Source organism: Loxodonta africana, chromosome 16, assembly GCF_030014295.1.
Source record: "Loxodonta africana isolate mLoxAfr1 chromosome 16, mLoxAfr1.hap2, whole genome shotgun sequence".
NCBI lineage: Eukaryota > Metazoa > Chordata > Mammalia > Proboscidea > Elephantidae > Loxodonta > Loxodonta africana.
Genome location: NC_087357.1, coordinates 82,059,516 through 82,084,165, shown reverse-complemented (window position 1 = coordinate 82,084,165; position 24,650 = coordinate 82,059,516). Strand labels below are relative to the sequence as shown.

General features: G+C 39.0%; 1 protein-coding gene and 1 non-coding gene across 3 annotated transcripts in view; both read left to right on the top strand.

The window, feature by feature from the left end:
* TIMM23 (translocase of inner mitochondrial membrane 23) overlaps window positions 1-24,650 on the top strand; it is a 28,901-nt gene that overhangs the window by 2,544 nt on the left and 1,707 nt on the right. For both annotated transcript variants that reach the window (XM_064269845.1, XM_064269846.1), the window contains exons 2-6: window positions 590-648; window positions 12,521-12,614; window positions 12,823-12,907; window positions 15,691-15,749; window positions 17,748-17,858. In XM_064269845.1, coding sequence (XP_064125915.1) covers window positions 590-648; window positions 12,521-12,614; window positions 12,823-12,907; window positions 15,691-15,749; window positions 17,748-17,858 — 408 coding nt within the window. The remainder of the gene's footprint in view (window positions 1-589; window positions 649-12,520; window positions 12,615-12,822; window positions 12,908-15,690; window positions 15,750-17,747; window positions 17,859-24,650) is intronic.
* LOC111750384 (small nucleolar RNA SNORA74) lies at window positions 14,621-14,824 on the top strand. The gene has a single exon (XR_002785526.1). It is a non-coding gene; the product is annotated as a small nucleolar RNA SNORA74 (small nucleolar RNA).

The window sequence follows — 24,650 nt, the reverse complement described above, 5'->3', positions numbered from 1 at the left end:
TAAAACTGTTCCATAGGGTTTTTTTGGCCATAATCCAGAGGCACCTTGGAAGACAGGCCTGGAATCTGCGACCAAAAGATCACAGCCTTGAAAACCCTGTGAAACAGTTCTGCTCTGCACACCTGGGGTCAGCATGAGTTGGAATTGGCTCGATGGTAACTAACAACAACAACATTTTTGGAAGCTGATTGCCAGGCCTTTTTTTCATGGTACCACTGAGTGGGTTCAAAACGCCAACCGTTCACTTTGTAGTCCAGTGCAAACTGTTAGTGCCATCTAAAACCACTGCCATTGAGTTGATTCTGACTCACAGCGACCATATAGGGCAGAGTAGAACTGCTCTGTAGGGTCTCTAAGGCTGTAAATTCTTTATGGCAGCAGACTGCCACATCTTTCTCTTGCACCATAAAGACCTTGAAACTGCTATGCAGGGAGGATAGGTGTGGGATGAAAAATGGAAAAAAATTCTTATTCTGTGAGTCTGTAAATCAAAATTTCAAAGACATGTAATAGTCAGGAGCTGAATTAACTGTAAATGCAATGACTTTAAAGGATTTTGTTGTAATATGACATTTTGTTTTCTCTCTAGTAACTGGTATGAACCCTCTTTCTCCTTATTTAAATGTGGACCCTCGATATCTTGTGCAGGTAAGATTAAGACTAGGCCTTTTATCCTTTTATAATTTTCCTGCTGTGCTGCTTTATCTTACCATTTAAAAATACAGGTAGTCCCCTGTGTGTTCTAGTTACGATGACCACGCTTACAACCATCCCTTTTTTTTTTGGTACATCTTATCGTTAGTAATGTGTTGCAGCACTTAATTTGCTGATGTTATCATTCTCAGATGTTCAGTTTTATGATGTACTGTTCAAAACACTGCTGGATTTATAAAGGTACTGATGATAAAAGGTAATAACAGTGAAAACCTAAAAAAAAAAAAAAATGAAGTATTCAACTTACACCAGAACTGACTTAAAATGGAGTCCTTAGAATGGAACCCCATCATAAGTTGGGGACTACCTCCACTGCCAAGTACTGTGTGATGACTTTAGGAGACACCAAGTCTCTGGTCTTCGTTCCCCCTTTTCTCACAAACTGTAGCAAAATCATTTGATTAACTCCCTTTAGAGGCTTATTTGTTTAAAACCAACAAGGATTTAAAAAGAACAAATATTGGGATAGGTAGGTACAAAGTTAGAAGAAATTGTTAATCCCAAGTTAAAGGTAAATGAGGATGTAATGCTGAAGAGGCTTAATATTACTTAGAAGTCTGTGAGAATAAGAGTAGTCTGATGAACTCAAAGATTTGACAGTGGAGTTAAAGTTTTAAGGTTTACGTTAGGCTCAGCATTCTAGCTTTTTTGTTTTCTGGGTGTTCAGTTGAAAAAGATACTGAATTACACAGGTAAAGTTGCAAATGGCAGATTTTTTTAAGCTCAGTTTGTAATATCAGGGTACTGAACTAAATTGATCCAGAAGATTCAAAGAATAACGGTCAGCTGTCCCAGGAATGCAAGGTTGATGGAATATCCAAAAATCAGCATACTTTACCGTATCAGTATATGATAAAGGACAGAAACCACATGCTATATCAGTAGGTGCTGAAAAAGCATTTGATAAAATCCAACACTGCTTTATGATAAAAACACTCAATAAGCTAGAAATAGAAGAGAACTTCCTCAACCTGATAAATGGCATCTATGAAAAATCTGCAGCTAACATACTTAATGGTGAAGGACTGAATGCTTTCCTCCTAAGCCCAAGAACAAAACAATGATGTCCACTCTCTTTACTTCTGTTCAGCATTACACTGGAGGTTCTAGTAAGGGCGGCTAGACAAGAGATGAAATCAAAGGCATCTAGATCAAAAAGGAAGAAGTAAAATTATCTTTATTTGCAGATAACATGATCTTGTCTATAAAAAATCTTAAGGAAACCAGAATATAAGATCAGTATATATTACAGTGATATTTCCACGAATACTCTGAAAATAAAAACAGTTCCATTTAAAGTAGCATCAGAAAGAATAAAATGTTAGGAATAAATTTAACACAAGTGTAAAACTTATAGTGAAAACTATAAAACATTGAAAGAAATTACAGAAGACCTTAAATGGAAAGACATTCTATATTCTTGGATGATTTAATATTATTAAAAAGGCAGTACTCCCCAAATTGATCTACAGATTCAGGCAGTCCCTATCAAAATCTCAGCAGAAATCTTTGCAGAAGTTGACAGGCTGACCCTAAAATTTATTTGGAAATGCAGAGGACTCAGAATAGCCAATAGTCTTAAAAGTTTGGAAGACTTACCTTTCCTGATTTTAAATCTTACTACAAAGCTGTAGTAATTAAGACATTGTGATGTTGTCGTAAGAATATATATATAGGTCAGTGGAATAAAACTGAGAGTCCAGAAGTAAACCTTCACATTTATGGTAAGTTGGTTTTTGACAAGAGTGTGAAGACCATTCAATGAGGAAAGAATATTCTTTTCAACAAATGGAGCTGGGTCAACTGATTATCCATATGGAAAAGAGTGGGGTCGAACCCTTACTTTGTACCATATACCAAAATTAACTCAGAATGGGTCAAAGACATAAGAGTTAAAACTATAGAATGTTTAGAAGAAAACATACAAAAATCTTTGTGACCTTGGAATAGGCATCAATTTAGGTTTGACATGAAAAAACAAGTAATAAAAAGCTGGTAAATTGGATTTAATCAAAATTTAAAACTCTGGTGCTTTGGACAGCACCATTAAGAATGGGGAAAAAGACAGCCTACAGACTGGGAGAAAGTATTTTAAAATTGTGTATCTGGTAAAAGACTTCTATCTACAGTATTTCCTTAAAAAACAATAATTCTTAAATCCATCCATCTGTGGACAGCTGATCTTTGACAAAGGGTCGAAGCTCATTAAATGGGGAAGAGATAGTCTCTTTAACAGATGATGCTGGCAAAACTGGATATCCATTTGCAGAAGATGAAACCAGATCCATATCCCACACCATACACAGAAACCAATTGAAAATGGATGAAAGACCTAAATGTAAGACCTAAAACTCTAAAGATCATGGAAGAAAAAAAGGGAACAACTCAAGGGGTCCTAATATATGGCATAAATACAATACCAAACATAACAAAAAATGCACGAACAGCAGAAGGTAAACTAGATAGCTGGGATCTCCTAAAAACTAAATGCTGATGCTCACCAAAAGAGTGAAAAGGAATTCTACAGACTGGGGAAAAATTTTAGCTGCTACATATCCAGCAATGGTCTAATCTCTAAAATTTATAGAAAACTTCAACACCTCAACAACAAAAAGACAACCCAGTTAAAAAATGGGCAGAGGACATGAATAGACACTTTGCCATTCAGGCGGCTGACAGACAGATGAAGAGATGCTCGTGATTGTTAGCTATTGGAGAGGTGCAAACCAGAACTACAATGAGATATCATCTCACCCTGGCAATAATGACACTGATCAAAAAAACAAAACAACAGATGCTGGCAAGATAGTGGGGAGATTGAACTCGTGTTGCTGGTGGAAACGTAAAATGGTACAACTACTGGAAAACAGTATGGCATTTCCTTAAAAAACTAGAAGTAGAAATACCGTATGAACCAGCAATCCCACTCCAAGGCATATATCCTAGAGAAATAAAAGCCATGACAAGAATAGACATAAGCACACCCATGTTCATTGCAGCAGCATTCACAATAGCAAAAAGATGGAAACAACCTAAGTGCCCATCGACAGATGAAAAAATATGTGTCAACTTAGCAAGGCCGTGATTTCCAGTATTATGTGGCTGTCCTCTATTTTGTGATGTGATGTAATTATCCTGTGTGTTGTAAATCCTAACCTCTATTATGTTAATGAGAGAGGCCACAGTCTACAGGATTAGGTGTATTTTGAGTCAATCTCTTTTGAGATATAAAAGAGAGAAGTGAGCAGAGAGGAAATGGACCTCATACCACCAAGAAAGAAGAGCCAGGAGTGGAGCACGTCCTTAGGATCCAGGGTCCCTGTGCTGAGAAGGTCCTAGACCAGGGGGATATTGATGATGATGATGACTTTTACTCAGAACCAACAGAGAGACAAAGCCTTCCTCTGGAGCTGGCACCCTGAATTCGGATTTCTAGCCTCCTAAATTGTGAGAGAATAAATTTGTTTTTTAAAGCCATCTGCTCACGGTATTTCTGTTAACAGCAGCACTAGATAACTAAGACACTGTGGTACATACAATGGAATACTACACAACAATAAAGAAGAGTAATCCGGGAAGCATCGCACAACGTGGATTAATTTGAAGTACTGAGTGAAATAAATCTACCTCAAAAGAACACATATTGTATGAGACCACTGTTATAGTCAAGAAAAGGTTTACACGCAGAAAGAAACATTTTTTGATGGTTACCAGGGGTAGAACAGAGAGAGGAAAAATCACTAACTAGAGAGTAGACATGTGTAAACTTTGATGAAGGGAAAGGCATTACACAATTTGGAGGAAGACAACATAGTCAAAGCAAGGGAAGACACAGAGGCAAACAAGAATAAAAGGCAGCAGAGATAAGAACAACATACACATTCGTGCAACAACAGTAATAATAATTTATGAGTGGGTACATATATACTGAAAGCGTGTGGGAGGGCTTATGGGAGTACACCCACGTGCATATATGGATTTGTCTGTGAATATTTCTACATATGTGTTTGTACGTGTTGCATATATATAACAGAGCACACAGGGAAGTCACGGAAACAGCCTAGACAACATAAGTAAACACCTCACGGGACTGAGCTCCTAGGAGGACCATAGTGTTGGGGGACATCTAGGTCACTCGGCATAACACAGTTCATAAAATGGTGTGTATCTTATTTTGGTGAGTAGCGTCTGGGGTCTTAAAAGCTTGCAGCGGTCCATCTAAGGTACTGCTGTTGGTCTCTCCATTCAGAGCAAAGGAGAGTGAAGAAAACCAAAGACTCAAGGACCTTAACAGTTAGTCCCAAGGACTAATGAACCTCATGAACCGCAGCCTTCCCTAGCCCGAGACCAGAAGAGCTAGATGATGGTTGGCTACCACTACTTACCACTTTGACCAGGATCACAACAGAATGTCCCCATTAGAGTTGGGGCGGGGGGGAATGTACAATAAAACTCAATTCCATAAAAAAGACCAGATTTACTGGTCTGAGAGAAAGAGACTGGATGAACACCTGAGACTGTGGCTCTTAGACACCCTTCTAACTTGGAACTGAAGCCAACCCCAGAGACCACCTTTCACACCTGTAGATAAACAACACACATGAGTAAAGTGCTCCTTAGAACAGTCATCTACACAAGACCGAAAGGACAGCATATGCCCAAATCGAAGATGAGAAGGCAGGAAAACTGGATGAATGGAAATGGGGAACTCGGGCTGATGACAGGGAGACTGCAGACACATTGCAGGGATGGCAGCCAATGTCGTGGAACAACTTATGTATAAATTATTGAGTGGGAAAATGATTTGCTCTGTAAACCTTCACCTAAAGCACAATTAAAAAAAAAAAAGAACTCTTACAACTCAATAATAAAAAGACATCCCAATTTAAAAATGGACAGTGGATCTGAATTGACATTTCTCCAAGAAGAAGAGAAAAAAAATCAACGTTGTTGTATGCTATCAAGTCGATTCCGACTCATAGTGATCTTGTATGACAGAGTAGAATTGCCCCGTAGAGTTTCCTAGGCTGTAATCTTTGTCTCAGCTTATCGCCAGTCAACATGAGGGAAATGCAAATGAAAACTGAGTGAGATACTACTTCACACCACTAGGATGGCTTTTTTTTTTTTTTTTTTTTAATGGAAAATGACACATATTGGCCGGGATGTGGAGAAATTGGAACCTTCATGCACTGCTGGTGGGAATGTAAAATGGTAAGGCTACTTTGGAAAACAGTCTGGTAGTTTCTCAAAATATTGAACTTGATTGACCATAGATTCAGCAATTCAGCTAAGCACATACCCAAGAGAAATGAAAATGTATGTCCACACAAACACTTGTGCATGAATGTTCATAACACCATTATTCATAATAACCAAAAAAGTAGAAACAAATGTGGTATGTCTGTTCTAGGGAATGTTACCTGGCAGGGGAAAGGAATGAAGTAATGATACCGGCCTGCCACAACATGGATGAGCCTCGAAACATTGTTAGGTGAAAGAAGCTGCTCCCAAAAAACTGTATTATATGCCATTTATATGAAATGTCCAGAACGGGCAAAAAAGTAGATTAGTGTTTGTCTCAGTTAAGTGGAGATGTGGAGGTGACTACTAACGGGTATGGGGTTTCTTTTGGGGGAAGAAAAATGCTCTAAAATTGATTGTAGTATTGTTGCAAAAAAGAGTAATGCTGGAAATTATTGTTGCCAAGTTGAATTACCAACAATATCTGACAGCTGCATTCTTTAATTAGGAATTAAGGCGTTTGCATTTCCCTTACAGTGTTGAACATCTTTTCATCTGCTTACTGGCCATTTTTATATCTTCTTGGAGAAATGTCAATTCAGGTCCTTTGTCCATTTTTAAATTGCAAAATTGCAGTGTCTTTTTATTACTGAGTTGTAAGAGGTTTTGGTGTAGTGGTCAAGAGCTATGGCTGCTAACTAAAGGTCGGCAGTTCAAATCCTCCTTGGAAGCCCTATGGGGCGGTTCTACTCTGTCCTCTAGGGTCGCTGTGAGTCGGAATTGACTTGACGGTAACGGGCATAACGGGCAAGAGGTTTTTGGTTTTTGTTTCCAAATGAAGGTAGGGTGATGCTGAGGATCTTGCCGGTTTAAAGCTTCATTGTCTTGCAGGAAATGCTTTTCAGGCATTATCTCTTAATGCTGTGTGTTCATTGATATTATTTTGAAATTATCTCTCTGTCATTTATTTACTCAAAATTTCAGGATTAATCACATGTATTTTGCTTCAGCATTGAATGCAAACTGAAGGGTTATACCCTAGCTCCAGTTGTAAATATAGTGACATTGTTACACTGCATTGGCAGGTGGGGCTTACTAAGAGAGACGTAAAAGTAGATCCTGTATCAGCAAAAAGGCTGTGGTTCATTTCATTTCATTGCAAACATTTATACTAGCATTTTCCATTGGAATTCTAGAGGGACTTCAGAATTGAAGTGTTTTCTCAACTTCACGGTGTCTGTTGTAAATAGCTGTGGAAAGCTTAAATTTAAATAACCATACATTAATAAAAATTACGTTTTGTGAAACATTTTTTACGTACTTTTGAAGAATGCACACATCTTAAATCAACAAATATAGTGATATTGGCAACAGCTTTTATCTGAAGCGCTGTTTGTGGTTTCTCTTGCTTGTGCTTTTGTATTGTCACTGCTTTTGCATTCTGACAAAATGCTTTAAATTATATTAAGTAATAAAACCTCCTCTTGCTAGCCCAGCTGAGCGTCTAGTATAAAAACAAGGGGAATTTAAAGATTTCCAACATTCCTAGTGTCATCAAATTAAAATTGTAAAGATTTCACATAATCTTAGCCTCCTGTTTCCAAGTTGGAAACAGGAAGTATTGGTAGTTGGAAAATAAGGCCTTGGTGAAAGACACGATGCTGGAGATAGCGTGATAAAATTTTACAAAACAAATGACTTATTCACTGCAAATACCTTTTTTTGTACAACGTAAATGGCGACTCTACATGTGGACCTCACCAAATGGAATACACAGGAATCAAATTGACTACAGCTATGGAAAGAGATGATGTAGAAGTTGAATATCATCAGTCAGAACAAGGCCAGGGACTGACTGCGGAACAGACTATCGATTGTTCATATTCAAGTTCAGGTTGAAGCTGAAGAAAATTAAAACAGGTCCCCAAAAGCCAAAATGCAACCTCAAGTATATCCCACCTGAACTTAGAGACCGTCTCAAGAATAGATTTAATGTATTGAATAATAATGACTGAAGACCAGACAAGTTGTGGGATAGCATCAAGGACATCATACATGAAGAAAGCCAAAGGTCATTGAAAAGACAGAAAAGAAAGAAGAGACCAAAATGGATGTCAGAAGAGACTCTGAAACTTGAGTCTTGAATGTAGAGTCCAAAAAAAGAAACCAAATGCAGTGCCGTCAAGTTGATTCCAACTCCTAGCGACCCTAATAGGACAGAGCAGAACTGCCCCATAGAGTTTCCAAGAAGCGCCTGGCGGATTCGAACTGCCAACCCTTTGGTTAGCAACTGTAGCACTTAACCACTATGCCACCTGGATTTCCGAATGTAAAGTAGCTGAAGCAAGAGGAAGAAATGATGACATAAAAGAGGTGAATAGAAGATTTCAAAGGGCAGCTTGAGAAGACAAAGTATTATAATGAAATGTGCAAAGACCTGGAGTTAGAAAACTAAAAGGAAAGAACATGCTTGGCATTTTTCAGGCTGAAAGAGCCGAAGAAAAAATTTCATACCTCAGGTTGCAATATTGAAGGATTCTATGAGCAAAATATCGAATGAAGCAGGCGGTATTAAGGGAAGATGGAAGGAATATATAGGGTCACTGTACCAAAAAGAATCAGTCGAAGTTCAACCGTTATCAGGAGGAAGCATAATGTCAAGAACTGATGATACTGAAGAATTCTAAGCTGCGCTGAAGGCATTGGTGAAAAATGAGGCTCCAGGAGTTGACAGGATACCAGTTGAGATGTTTCAGCAAATGGATGCAGCTCTGGAGGTGCTCGCTTACCTGTGCCAAGAAATTTGGAAGACAGCTGCCTGGCCAACCAACTAAAAGAGATCCATATCTGTGCCCGTTCTAGAGAAGGGCGATCCACACGATGCCTAAATTATCGAACAATATCATTAATATCACGTGCAAGTAAAATTTTGCTGAAGATAATTCAAGATTACATCTCAACACAAAGAAAACAAGAGTCGTCACAAGTGGACCAGTAAGCAACATCCTCATAAACGGAGAAAACGTTGAAGTTGTCAAGGATTCATTTTACTTGGATCCACAATCAACGCCCATGGAACCAGCAGTCAAATAACACGACGCATTGCATTGGGCAAAACCCCCAAACCCAAACCCACTGCCAATGAGTCGATTCCAACTCATAGCGACCCCATAGGACAGAGTAGAAGTACCCGATAGAATTTCCAAGGAGCGCCTGGCGAATTCAAACTGCCGACCCTTTGGTTAGCAGCCCAGCCGTAGCACTTAACAATTACGCCACCAGAGTTTCGCAAAAGACCACTTTAAAGTGTTAAAAAGCAAAGCTGTCCATCGCTTTGAGGACTGAGGTGCACCTGACACAAGCAAGTGTGTATTCATTTGCCTCATAGGCATGTAAAAGCTGGACAATGAATAAGGAAGACCAAAGAAGAATTGATGCCTTTGAATTAGGGCGTTGAATGTAGACTGCCAGGGAGAAAAAAAAAAAGAACCAAACCAAACCCACTGCCCTTGTGCCGATTCCAATTCATAGGGACCCTAGAGGACAGAGTAGAACTGCCCCATATGGTTTCCAAGGAGTGCCTGGGGGATTCGAATTGCCAGCCTTTTGGTTAGCAGCCGTAGTTCTTAACCACTATGCCACCAGGGTTTCCATACTGCCAGGAGAAGGAACAAATCTCTCTTGAAAGAAGTACAGCCAGAATGCTACTTAGAAGGAAAGATGGCACGGCTTCATCTCACGTAGCTTGGACATAGTATCAGGAGGGACAAGTCCCTAGAGAAGGACATCATGCTTGGTGATACAGTGGGTAAGTGAAAAAGAAGAAGACCCTCAGCAAGATGGATTGACACAGTGGCTGCAACAATGGTCTCAAACATAGCATCAAATGTGAGGATGATGTAGGACCAGGCAGTGTTTCATTCTGTTGTACGTAGGGTTGCTGTGAGTCAAAATCAACTAGATAGCCCCTCACAACAGCAGCCTCCTGACTATATCATTGGGTTCATTGCTGCGCATTCTTGGATTCATTTCTCTTCTGTATTTGAAACAGCGGTACTGACGGTATTTTAATGGTCCTAGGGTCACTAGGAGTCAGAATTGACTGTATGGCAATGGGTTTTTTTTGTTTTTGTTTGTTTTTTGGAGTGTCTTACAGTGCCAGTAGCACAAGTTTAACATTAACTTTTGAATGTAGCCTACGTGCAGTGTATTAACATACTTTGATATCGACCTGTTAGGTGTATATTTCTTGCAGGTTTTAATTTGGCTTGCCTTTCTTCCATAATGTGAACTGTTAAACATATTTTTAAAGAAACCAAGAGCCTTAATTTGATGTAATATAGTTTAGCCAGGGCCCAATTGTCTTTGCAGATTTTTCCTAAATGCAACTTGGTACATTTTTATTGCCTTAAAAGTTGAGCCGTATGACATGTAACCTTCATGTTGTTTTCAAGTAGCTTTGTATGTGAGTTGGTACACGTTTGCTTTCAAGCCCCATAGCATTTTAATTATGGTTGACGCTAGCTGAAGAGTGAGTTGGTGCTGATAAGCATCTGTGCTTGATAATTTTCATCACAGCCATCTTTTTTTTTTTAATTTCCTGTTTTTAATTAGCTATCCATTTCTGGATTGAAAGATAGTTACTTACCTACTCTGATGAACTTTAGAATTTCTAAAAACCCCCGGCAAGAAGTACGATTTGATTAACTTAATTACAAATTAATTTGAAAGTCAGGAAGCACCCAAAATTTACAAAATTATGTACATATAAGTATCAGGTATCATGACGTGAGGTCTTTTCTGAGTTCGCTTGTTGTTCCCCCACCATGGCTGTGTGATGAGCCTAGACATGCTTGTTCACTTGTGGGATTATTTGCGGGGAGGATGTACGCACACTCCAGAAGTCAAAACCGGCACCGAGCTACGATTTCCTAATCAGGAGTGCTTTTTCCAAAGTTTAGTAGTTGCCAAAGGATGTGGGAGAAATGTTACTCTCTAATGTGTTAAATTTGACACATTTGTGTGTTTTTTATTGGGGGGGCTGTGGTATGGAAAGCTTGGAAAAAATATATTGTGTTCTGCATAAAAGTGTGTTGACTCTTCCAGTTCAGCTGCCATGTTATACTCTTAGAGTAGCGTTTCTTTTTTTCTTCATTTAGGAGTTTTTATTTATAATTCATTTCAAAACAATAATAAGCCCATTTTTGGTTTTATCATGTCCTAAACCCATGATTACATAAACATTTTTAGTGAAAAATAACCATTCCAGAACAAACAATATTTAGTGAAAAGAGAGTGACATGTTTGCTTTTTTGCAGCTCGTTTTAACGGATGGTCTGGTAGACAATTGCCTTTTCATGTGTGCTTCTGTGATCAGTGAGTTACAGTGTTATCTGGGAGAAATACATGAAGAAAGTACAGCCTTACACTAATAGCTGAGAAAGAAGCCAAAAACCAAGCCAAACCCGTTGCTGTCAAGTCAATTTCAACTCTAAAGGAGTGTTTTATTAGCCTTTGCGGATAATTACGGACACTTTTTGACACGACCCTAAAACTTAACAAGTGACAGTTCCTTAAAGGTTAGTTGCGGTATAGAATCTCGAACTATATCAATGAACTTTTTGTACTTTGTCGTAGTAAAATCCGTTGCTATGTCTTGCATTTTGATTGGATTTTTTACCCATACATAATTTTATGACATCATGCATAGGTCATTTGAAAAATAGCGGTTTATTGAATTCCGCACAGCTTCCAACTGCTGACATTTCATTATTTGATACTTAAAAAAAAATCACATGTTTACTATGACCATTGTGCTGTGAAGGTTAACTCCAGCAAGCTTGGAATTGGCCTGGGCTCTTTTGCAGTGTGGTAAGATTTTTGGGTGACCTTCAAGGGCTTCGTGACAACTTTTGTGTTTGCATTTACTAGAAAGAGGATCAGTAGTTTTCTCAGGTTCTCAAAGGGTATATGACTCTCTCCCCCAAAGAATTAAAACTGCTAAGATTATTTGCCCTTACATAACTAATCCAAACTGCTGTGCTTTTATGGTTTTTGCTTATTTTTTTTATGAACAGTTGCTCTTAAAAAAAAATTATTTTATTTTATTTTATTTTACTCATAGTGAAATGGTGCCCTTTAAATAGTTACTACAGGATGAAGGTTATTTTCTCCTTCCAGACTATTCGCTGTTCCTTCTCTTAGCTTTCAGTGGACCTTTCTCTAGAGGACCGTCTGTTTTCTGTTTCACTTCAGATATATCTGTAGGTCAGGCGAATGACATACCCTCTCTGAGACTTAGGTAAGAAGGAGACAAGTTCTAAATGAGAGTCCTTCCTCAGAACTGAGAACATCACTACAAATGTATACTTAATTTCATTTTGATTCAGGTGTTGCTGTTATTGCAGAAAGTTCTTCTTATTTGGTTAAGCAGAGTTTGAGTTAATTTAAGGTTTTTACTTACTGTGAAAAATTATTTTGAAAAATTAAAAACCACTTTTTTTTTTTTTGCAAGTACTGTCTTGAGGGGGGCTCAGCTCAGTTTTTGTTATTACCGCTTTAGGATACAGATGAATTTATTTTACCGACTGGAGCTAATACAACCCGGGGCAGATTCGAACTGGCCTTCTTTACCATTGGAGGGTGCTGCATGACAGGTGGGTTCAGTAATCTTTGTTTAATTGCTCTCAATCTAAGTAGTCTGAGGTGCTTAAAATTAAAAAAAAAAAAATTTTTTTTCTTTAATCAAAAACAATTAGAATATGTTTCAGAGTTCTTAAATCATTATTTTTTTATATTGAAAAAAAAATGCTTTTTGTGAATATAAGAATGTGTATTTGGATGAATGTTGTTATGATTTACCAGGGGCTGCATTTGGGGCGATGAATGGTCTACGGCTAGGATTGAAGGAAACTCAAAACATGGCCTGGTCTAAACCAAGACACGTACAGTAAGTCTTATGTCATTATCTGATGTAGTGATGTTTGAATATTAACCTCTGTTGGTTTGATGAGTACAGCCTTGAGATTACAACTGTTTAGAGTGATGGCTTATATTTTTGTCTTTTTTTTTTTTTTTTTTTATCTCACTCGAAAGGAACTAAGGGAACAGGGTACTGAGTCCAAGCTTTTAAAAGGAGTGGTGTTTTTAGTCTCTCAGTGTCCCTCAATTAGCTAGTGCTACCGCAACCCAAATTCTCAGCTCAGCGACACCTGTTCCATTTTCCGGGCCTGTATGGCATGCTCATAAGACCACCTTGCAAAGAAGGAAGTCCCAAGGAGGTGCCTAGTAGGATGGGTATTTGGATGGTTCAAAGGGGCATGCAGAACCAAAGGGCGTGATAGTAAAGAAATAAGCCTGTAAGAGTGATTGCTACATCTGCTGTCATTTGACTTTTTTCTGACTGACTTCATCCACCATTTCTAAAATGGAGAGCTGCAGAGCATTTCCAGGAAACTCCTAGAGCTCAGAGGTGACTCCAGAAGAAGAGTCTTTTCTCAGGAAATTGAAGTTAGTGTAAAAGGGAAAGTTTACAATCACAAAAGGGTTGGAAAGCATATATAATGTATATGTTCACCTTAAGAAATGAATGAAACGTGACCAGTTGCTGTTGATATTCCCTAAGTAACATTTTTTGGCTTTGCATTTTTATTAATGGAGTCATGTGGTATGTATTCTTCAGTGGCTTATGGTTTTGTTTTAGGTCAATTTCTAAAAGTCCCTCTTCCTTACACATTGTTTAGCCAGCAGATGGCAGCAGGTGTGCTAGTATTAGACCTGGGCAACCCGAAAGCCAGTCAGGTTTTTTGTTACGTGGATCCATATCCTGGCTTGACCACCCCAGATCATTGGGTGTTTTTATATTTATATTTCTAATATTTCTTGTCTATTACTCCAGTAAGTTTTTTTGAACTTTTTATGTTACAGACAGTTTTTAATATACACAACAGTAGACAGAAGAGTCTAATGAGCACCTGTGAATCATCACCCATCCCCAACAGCCGTCACCTTGGGGCCAGTGTATCTCATCTACTGCCATCTATATTATTGTGAAACAAACCCCCGTTTCATGTCATCAAATTCTTAAATGTCTATTTGAAATCGAAGGTCTCCTAAAGCAGCTAACCTGCTCTGTTTCTTAATAACAGTTACTAAAGTATTTCAAAAAGACTGAATTGGCTGTCTTTTTTAAATCAAATCTTTTAAATCTTAATATACCATTTCTGTATAATTCTGATCTGCCAGCATGTAGTAGTGGAAAGATGAGGTTTAAGCTTCGAATCGTAGCTTTATCACTTACTGTTTTGTGACCTTGACCAAGATTTCTCTCATCTATGCGTTCAAGGGTTATTGAGAAGTGATAGAGAGTGAGAAGAAGGTGAGGGACTGCTAAATGGAGCTATGTTGCCAAATTGCATTCCAAAGAATTTTACCAGTTTGCAGGGCCACCAGCAATAAATACATTAATGAAAATTAAGAATTTTAAAAGCAGGTTACAAAAGAAGAAACAATGTGCTGAAAAGAAAATATATTAGTAAACATGTAACATTAGAAACAACGTACTTCTTCCAGATACACTTTTTAACAAATACAAATTTCTGTCATGTTGGCGCTTCACATGAATTAGGAGTTTTTTACTCTTTGTTGTTATAGCTCCGTAATTTCCAGCAGTAGTCAGCTGTCCGGACAGAGCCATTGCTGTGATGGTGTTACATTGCTGGGAGAAGAATTTCTTGTCTTCTTCATCTGGTTGCCTTTGTCACTGTTCTGGTGGCATCTGGCACTGGTGAGAGGCAGAACTGTGCTTCCTCGAGAGTGTGCTAAGCGTTGGCCTTGGCTGCTTAGTTCTAGTCTGGGAGCAGACACAGATTGTGTTTTCTCTGTGCATAGCAGTTGGATGGCTTTTACCTTCTCTTTGATGACTTCTGATTCTCTTTATAGGCTACTTTCATATTCTAAACTTTGACTCCACTTTATATTCTAAGTATATGCTTTATACTCCTCTCCCAAAAAGAAAATCAAGCTGGTTTGTCATAGTTATAATGACATTTCTTACATAGATCAATTTCTGTAAACTTGTTTATAAAATATATTCTAGGCTGTCATTCACAGCCACTGTAAAAAATCTGCATATACCATGAAACCTGTGAGAGCCGAAACTCAACGAGACTGCCTTATTTTTCTGAGCCTCAGGAGTTTTTCGCCTTCAATAGGATGCAGTCTCAGCCTTTTTCTATTGCTCATTTTAGTGGAAAATATTTGAGTTTCTATCTCTGACAAGACTCCGTGTTACATAGGTTCCAGCTTTTGTAGGTTTTCCTATATTTAATAAGAAGACTTTTCCTCAGTTACTGCCCAAAATGGTGGAAATTTTAACCTAACCTTCGTGTATATACAGTATAAAAGCCATCTTTATTGAATTCCAAGAAGGTATTAAGATTCATTAAAAATTAAGGAAAATTTGGGGCTTGGGTTTTATATATTTTAAAAAGCTGCTGTTATGGTTTGGAAACCCCGGTGGCATGATGGTTAAGTGCTATGGCTGCTAACCAAAATGTCGGCAGTCCAAATCCACCAGGCGCTCCTTGGAAACTCTTTGGGGCAGTTCTACTCTGACCTATAGGGTTGCTATGAGTCGGAATCGACTCAGCGGCAACAAGTTTTATTATGGTTAAAAAATTCTTGAGAAATAATCATTCTAAATACAGGTTCTTCCTCTTTCTTCCCTGGTAGGATTTTGAATATGGTGACCAGGCAAGGGGCACTTTGGGCTAATACTCTAGGTTCTCTGGGTAAGTAGAGAGATGGCTTGATAATAAATTGTCAGTGGAAGGAAAGAACGTGTAAGTATCATAAACAATTTAAACAACCCAAATTCTGGTCCTAGGGTATGAAAAAATTGTTTCAGCCCACTCTGGTGACTAGTGTAGATGCTACTTAGGAAAAGACCGTGAGCTGCATAATGAGATAATTCCAGGTGCTAATGCCATACCAAAATCCATCAAGTCACTCCTGACCCACAGTGACCCTATAGGACAGAGTAGAACTGCGTCATAGGGTTTCTAAAGCTGTAAATCTTTATGTAAGTAGAGTGGCTGGTGGGTTCGAACCACCAACCTTTTGGTTAGAAACCGAGCACTTAACCGCTGTGTCACCAGCGCTCCTTTTTGCTGATACCATACCATACCCGAATCTTTTTAATCTTTTTAAAAACTATATACCCTTCTATCCAAACACCAAATAAAATCATGTTTTCAGTAAAGGAAAGCCAGATAATTTAGGCCAAGGCAAAAGGGCTTTGTATGCTAGGAGAGGTTCAAGGTCCTGTAATGAGACATGACTGAGTAATTGTTGTTTTCCTGATAGCCTGTTCATCAGTCTTTTTACAGAGTAGATTTCCCAGGCCTGATTGCTGGGTTGCAGTAGGTCCTTTGTAGATAATAAAAACATTTGCGGTTCCAGGCAAAGGAGTAATTGAGTTGTACTTAGTGCATAAGTCAGAACCCAGTGTTTTCATACCATGTTATTTCTTATGAATGATTGGCTCGGGCTCTTTCAATGACTGATGACTCACAATAGACCGATTTGTGGCTCTTAGGCCCTAAAAGCCGAGTGTTCTTTGTGAACTTCGTTGAAAGTCTGAAAATCTTTTAATTGGGACAGATTAAGTAAGAGGAAACTTAGACATCTCATTAAAAAGATAATAAGAGCCTCCATAGTGACTCTAAGACCCTACCCTTGTCACAGGATTTGGAAGCAGTACATTTTCACATCTTAAAGCCAGATTTGCATTTTGGGTCCTAATAGGTGGCTCCTGCCATATGCTGCCGACACCTGGCTTGCCCTTACTGCTTTGTTCCTTTTTGTTTTCTTGTTTCTTGTTCTGCCTGGGACTTTCCCAATTTTAGCACTGAAGGTTTAGCATCCCAAGAAACCACTTAGCCCTGGGCAGACCAGGATGGCTGGTTACCCCTGGGTGTTCCCCTTGTAGTATGATTACTCACAGTGTTCTGGTCACGTTCAGCATCAGTTAAATAAGTTGAAACAAGTTGAGCTTTTACAGAAGTACAAAAACGCCACTACAGGAATGGTAAGGCTGAGCTTGGTGTAATTTGTCAGGGGGTCAGATTGGCTACAATTGCGAGGAAAGGTTTACTGCATTCATTGCTGATAAGAATCTTTAGAGATGCTAGGAGAAGAGGGTGGTTTGGGGGACAATCCTATTAAAACTTAAATAGTACTAGTGTTACAATTTTTAAGTATATGAGAACCAAACCTTATATTTTTAAAAATAATGTTTATAATGTATAAATTATATTTATAATAAGTATAAAGTTTTTAACCCAAAGTACAGCCACTTTGGGTAAAATGTAAGTGAAAATTAAAAATATTCTTTCTGAAACTCCCCAGTGGTACTTTCCAGTAATAGCTACTATCAATGTTCCTTCCAGATTCATTCTAGACATTTATGCTCCGTAGCCAGAGTCACGTACACGTGCGTGTACAAGTCCAGCCTACCTTAGTGAATTTAGCGCTTCCTGTTTTGGTTTGGTTTGGTTTTTAAGTGAGCGTATAGTATTCCATTATATGGAAACCCCTTTCAGCATCGATCCCTTCTTGATGGGAGTTTTATTTATTGCCAGGTTTTTGCTCTCACAGCATTCCAGTGATCATTCCTGTGTATCTTTGGATTTTTATAAATGAATATCTGTAGGATAAACTCGCCTGAATGATTGCCCTGCTGACTTTTCATCACTGTTCGTGACTGATGTGTTCCGTTTCCCTGATAGCTTTGCTCTATAGTGCGTTTGGTGTCGTCATTGAGAAAACGCGAGGTGCAGAAGACGACCTGAACACGATAGGCGCGGGCACCATGACAGGCATGTTGTATAAGTGTACAGGTAGGTACTGCTGGGTGGAGAGCTGCCGTTTACTACACAGGGAGTGTGCTTTCACCCATAGTTCTCAAAGGAAACTTTGTGAGCACAGTATAATCTGGTGTTCTCTGAAAGCACGTGTGGTTTTGTGACTTAAAAAGACATAAAATTCTTTTCTATACTTTTTGGTTCCTTTTTTTTTTTTACTTGATTAACGTGATTTATTATTTTTTTTTAAACATTACTTCAGCCTTTGAGACCAGCGTATTAAACTATTATAAGACATAGACAAAGCCAAAGGCCAGGAACAGCTCCCGTTCGGTCAGTTGACTGGAGCCTGTTATTCTTGTGAGAACATTACTCCACCAGGAAGGGAACGTCTGTGGCTGTCATGGACACAGCTGGTACAAGGGTCAGGTAGTTCTGTGTGTAAGTGCTTACCAGTGTGGAAGGAGATGTCCAAATAAATGCCTGATGGTAATTTTTTAATGTGTTGATAGATCTTTGTTCACTTTTCCTTAATTTCTATCAAAGTAATCCGTGTATGTAATTTTGAAAGTCAGATTAATACTAGAGGATTTTAGTGACCCACAGTAGTCCGGTAGAGTCACCATCCACACCCTTGCTCCTAGTTCCCAGAGGCAGCAGCTTTACCTTTTTGCTGTTTATCTTATCTTCATGTTTCTAAATAGCCTGCTTGCTATTTCTGAATTTCTTAATTGTCTATTGACTTTAAATACTGGGAAAACTATGTTAAGTGCTGTAAGAGTTGCACAAAAATGTACTTATAGGGCAAGGAAAGTCACTTGTTGTATATGGGTTATCTTATTTACAAGTCTGTGAGATGAATAGAGGTCATCCTTGTCTTATAGATAAAGAAACAAATTCAGGCAAGGTCACTAGAAGGCTTGTTTTCTGCTTCGTTGTTTAGTCTCTGTGTTTTGTTGGATTGTGAAAGCAGTACATGTCAGTTAGCAACTGGCTGTTCCGGGTGTCTCTCACCACTGCCTTACTTGCAGTCCCAGTTCTTCCAGGCATGACTAGGCTCACGAGTGGGGAGTGTCCCAGATCCCTTTGAGATTCTTATGGAACTTTAAAGGGTTTATAAATCCTGAATTAACGTCTCCTGGGTTAGACTCTATTCATAAGAAGGATGGAAGTTTAACTGTCTGGAAGTTTAACATTTTAAAGCTTATGATGAAATGAAAATGTCAGTATTTAGAAGGTGAAAATAAGTCCAGAAAAACCTGTTGCTGTCAAGTCAATTCTGACTCGTGGCAACCCTATAGGACAGAGTAGAACTGCCCCGCGGAGTTTCCCGGGAGCGCCTGGTGGATTTAAACTGCCGACGTTTTGGTTAGCAGACATAGCTCTTAACTACTGTGCCACCAAGGTTTCTGATCAAAGTCCAGTTAAGCCAGATTCTGTACAGCGGCCTTCAAGGTTCTGTATTCTATATGACTTGTTCCCTTGTGGCCTTTCTGATTCCAGATTCCGCTCCTCCTCCCATTGCCTTTGCACGCCACTTCCGTGCCTTTGTTCTTGCCGTTACCTTTTCCTAGAACAGTCGTAGACGTCAACCGTGCATGCTCCCTGGTCTGTCTGTCTGTCTTTGTTCTATCTTCTTTTTGTTCAGATATAACCTCTTGCTTGAGGCAGTTCTTAAACACATACGTACAGGTTTGCACGTATTGCTTCCCTGTAGGATGCCAAATTGCCCTTCAAAGTACTTGCTTATCTCTGCCAAGATTAAGTGTTATCTATCATCACTTTTTTTAAGCTGGTTGGTGAAAAATGTTATCTTAATGTTTTGTATTGCATTTCTCTGGCCATTAGTGAGATGAAGCAACTTCAGTTGTTTGGTGGCCATTTGTATTTCTTCCCCAAAGTGCTTTGTAATACCCTTTGTCCAGTTGTTGGTTTACCTGATTTGCCTATTGTTACATAAATTTTTACTTCCTGAAAGAACATCGATGCCAGTAATAGAAACAAAGAAGTCATCAAAAAAAAAAATCAAATCTGTTTTCTGTCCAGCCAATTCCGACTCATAGCAACCCTGTAGGACAGAGAACTGCTCCCATAGGGTTTCGAAGGAGCGGTTGGTGGATTCAAACTGCCTCCCTTTTGATTAACAGCTGTAGCTCTTATCCACTCTGCCACCAGCGCTCCAAAGAAGTCATCAAAACATTCTTTATGGTGTGTGAAGTTTAATAGTGAGGGTCTGGCATTCTGTTTAGATATTGATAAATAGAACCTTGTAACAATAACTCTGGTGATAAGTGTTTAATTTGGAGAATGAGATTTGTATATAGGGTCACTATGTGTCGTTATCAACTCAGTGGCAATGGGTTTGGGTTTTCGTGTTTCGTTACCTTACTTTTATAGGCCTACTTTATCACGAAGGCGTAGAATTAACAGCTGGCATCTTTTTCAGGGGAGTCGGGGTTGGAGGGTTACATATAACTCTGTTTCTGAAGCCTTGTTTCCTGGAGATATGTGACCAGGCTTCTTAAGATTCTGGATGATAGTAAAGCTAAAAATATTCTGGTAGGATTTGGTCATTACTAAATGGATTCTTGTATGCCACAGGGAATCTAACAATGGCATTTGTTAGCCTCTGAAGAATAATTTACATGGTTTATTAAATACAAGCATTAGACCTGAACTAAAATCCCGTCATTAGAGTTCTTTTTAAATTTAACCTCTTTCTGGCCTGACATGACAGCTAATCTTCTCGTGTGTTTTTCCTCATGATTTTTCTACTAAACTAGTTCTGTGCTTGTAGGTGGAGTCATACTGCTTTTACTCTAAGCGCTCTTCCTTTTTTGTTGTCTCTATTTTTGAAGAGTAAATTGGTGACTGGAAACATTTTTGAGAGGAATTAGCCATTCCCTAACTGTAAGCTTCTTAACAGTCTATGTTGTTAGGTGCTGTCGAATTGATTTCAGCCCCTAGTAACCCCATGTGGAGAGTAGACCTGTCCCATTGAGTTTTCTAGGCTGTAATCTTTACACGAGCAGATTGCCAGGTCTTCCTCCCTTGGAGCAGCTAGTGGGTTTGTATTGCCAGCCTTTCGATGAGCAGCTGAGTGCTTAACCATTGTACCACCAGGGCTCCTTTGGTTCATGTTGACTCCGTATTAAAACTATCATCTAATTAAAGTTTTGAATTCTTTTGTCCAGCCCTGAAGACTTTCAATGTGGACATATTTTTAAGTGTTTAAGAAGGTTTTTCTGTCTATGCCAAGGTGAAATTTTCATAGCCGTAAAAGGTATTTAACTCTCCTCTTTTACCGGGAGCTCTGCTCCTGGGACATGTGCTGCAGGCAGCATTGTGAGCTCTTAAAAACAAAATTCCAAAGGCAGTGGATCTGTTTCAATACAGAAAAGCCTGTCACTCTTAAATTACAATTTTTTTCAGGAAAACTTGGATTTTATAACCCTTTGGAGACTTCTCTCTTAGGGAGTAAAAATGCTACCTGGTAACAGTATTTGTGATGGGTGCATTACTTAAACACAGGACTCAGGTGTCTAATGCATAATACAGCAATCAGGTGAGTAAAGCTAGCTTTCCGAGCATGATTTTGAAAGGTGTATAGTTAAGCAGTGGTTTTTATATATATATATATATATATATATATATATAGTTAAACAGAACAGTTAAAAGGTTAAAAAATCTAATTTAAAAAAGACTTGAATTGCTGTCACTGGCTGTGTGACTTTTTGAAAAAGATCGTAATACTATGCCCATCTGTAAATGGGATGTGATGGTTATCATCACAGGATTGTGACGAGTTTTAAGTGAAATAAGGTACATAAAGGCCTTACTGCTGGGCATATAACCATAGCTCATTTGAATGTTAATTCTTCTTCCACATCAGAGAATTTGGTATTTGATCTTTACCCAGGCTATTTTGATCCAACTCTTAGAGCTTTGATTCTTCTTTCAAACTTGAACGGTGTTTGGTAGCCGTCTCTCTGTAGGTAAGGCTCTTCCTGTAGAGCAGGGCTCTCTGCAAACTCTTCCTGCCAGTCACCTCTCTGCTTACTGCCTGAAGGTTAAGAATGTTTTTCACATTTTTTAAATAGCTTAAGTATCTACATACTAGCCTTTGGCCCTCAAAGCCTAAAATATTTACTCCTTGGCCTTTGGGTAAAAGAAAAAGATTTGCCAAACCCTGTTCTAAAAAGTATAACCCATAAACAAGGCACATAATTTTGTGTCCTAGGCCTCATTTTATCTTTATAAGAGGTTGTATTTGCCCTGTCTCTGTGGAAGAGTTGTGTAAGGATCCAAAAGATAGAAGATAAAACAAACAGGAATCTCATGTTTGTTTCGCTTTATAGAGACTGACCATTGGCCTCATTTGGTGACTGTGTCCAAAGCAAGTTTATTTGCTGATCTCCTTCCTGTGCTTAGTTGGACAGAAGTTGTTTAAGTATAGAATTCCTAAAGCAGAGGCTCTTAAACTTATTAACAAATCAAACAGTTGAGAAACCCTGAAATTAGTGAGAAGAGTTAAATCATGGCTGATACGTGATAAAAGTCTACCTTTGAATTATGGCTATGTGACAAGTAAAGCAAACACTGTATATTTCTGTTCTTGGATAACTTTTTTCCAGCCTTTAAAGAAGTAACTTCAGTAGTCAGTACTAAACACGTTTCATTCAGTGATCAGAAAGTAGAAAGCTTTTGGGGGAATTTGGTGTGCCGCTGATGTCCCAAGAATCTTACAGCCTTACCGTTTGCATCTTTATTGTTTCCCCCTAGTGCCTGGGCCAGAGAGGATGCCACAGGACGCTGTTACTTGATAACTGAGAACTCATGTGAAAATTCTTCCAACTGGAAGAAAGGGCTTGCAGCTGTTTCCAAACCAGTAGGCAGACGTGAGCCCTTTCCACCTGTAATGGGCTAGAGGTCCAGGGGAGTTAGTCTGAGGTTGAATGTTCAGTCCCTGGAAATAGTGCCTGCAAAATTACTGCGCTTTGAATTACCTGCCCGCCATTGTTTCTCAGCTAACAAAGAGCAGTGAGGGTGCCCTAGTTTTTTGCTTTGTTTTGCGTTTATTCAGAAGGGAGTTATTACATTTTGGTTAACCTTTTGAAAAAACCTGTTAAAGTCAGAGTTTAGGTCTAATAACTGAGCCGTGTTGGTGCCATCTTAGATACTTTAGTGATGTTTAGTCTCCTGTGCCTCTTAAGAGTTTATTTTTCCTGTTTTTGGAATTTGGGCTCATTATAGTTCACTTTCTGCTCCTGTAGCTTTTTACTGACTTGTTTATCAAAGATTGGAAGTTGAGTCTTACTAAACTGAACAGGTTGTTTTAAGTTAGCAGGTTAAATGTATATTATTTTCCAACTTTTTAAAATTTTCAACCAAATTCTAGTGCCCTGCCTACAGTCTAGATATGGTAGGATGATAGAAAGAAATGGTGTGCATTTCAAGGAGAAATCTCCCATTTAGTTTAATCAATAAGTTTGTTTTAATGTTTCTGATCCCTACACCACGTATTTGACAGCTGTTGATAAATGACGTCTGCAGTTTCTCCTTGGGTGTGTTTAAGAGAGATAATTATGTCACTTCACAGCCGAAGCCAGAGAAGAACCGAAGCAGGCTAGCTATCAGAAGTCTTCCACCTAGAAAGATTCCTGGAAGGAGTGGCCCTTTAATCTATCCGCTGCAGACATCTGGTGGGACATTCAGTGCAGAAGGAAGTGTTCTAATTCAGCAGAGTCAGTGAATTGACTGACGCAGAGCTAAAGGGCCTCGCGTCGTTAGCACTGGGACCACAGCTCCACTCCATCTTTGCCTGACACACGACTTGGGACAGATACTCCCAGTTATGAAGTCGACCTGGAGGTTATGATCCTTACTTGTTTATGGAGATGGTAGAGAACATAGGAATTTTTTTAAAAGCTGTTTTGGGCACCCTTGTTCCTGCGGGGTTTTTTCTTAACCTTGCCTTCTCTTCACATAAAGTTTACAAGACTGACAATCTGTAACCACAAGCAGTTGGGGCATTTTCTGTTCTGAGAACTTTATTCGCAGCTTCCTTTTTTTTTGTTAGATTTGGGTCTATTTCAAATAACTGGTTGTTTTTGTTTCTGCATTTCACCAAATGTCTGTTGCTAATGTGTTCTTGCACATGAAAAATTGCTCTTTTGTTGTCAAGCAGTAGTTCCAAGTCTACTCTTTGAATTTTTTTTCAACTAGTATGATGATGCTTAGTGACCATTAGTTGTGGATTGTCTGACACGTCAGTGAGGGAGGCGGAGGTCAGTGCTGCTTCAGCACCCAGCTCAGCTTGATTGTAGCCTTCATGTCCCCCCTGCTGCTTGGCTCTTCAGAGTTGATACATGATGGGCCTATTTGGAGTGAGTTCAGAGGCTGTTGTTCACTGTTTCCAAATAGGCTGTCACCTTGTTTACATTACAGCCTTAAATCTATTCAGAGTGCCAGTCAAGCTCTACAGCTACAGTCATGCATCACTTAAAGATGTTTTAGCGTATCTGAAAGTGTTTCACATATTTTATGTATTACACCATTATACGTCTGGCAACACCATCGCTTTGTACACCGGAGATAGGAGATGCACGTGTTGCCTGCAGGAAGCTGCTCTGTTTACTACGTCCCGTCCTCCAGTCGCAATTTCTGAACTTACAGGACCACGAGCATATATGCGAATGGATGGTATGCAGCACATGCCTGTGTATGGCTGCTTGAGACTCCAATAATTACAAGCGCGTGATCTTGTAAAACTGCCGAAAGAACAGGTCAAATTGAGAGAAATCGAGAAATCATTAGTGCTGATGATCT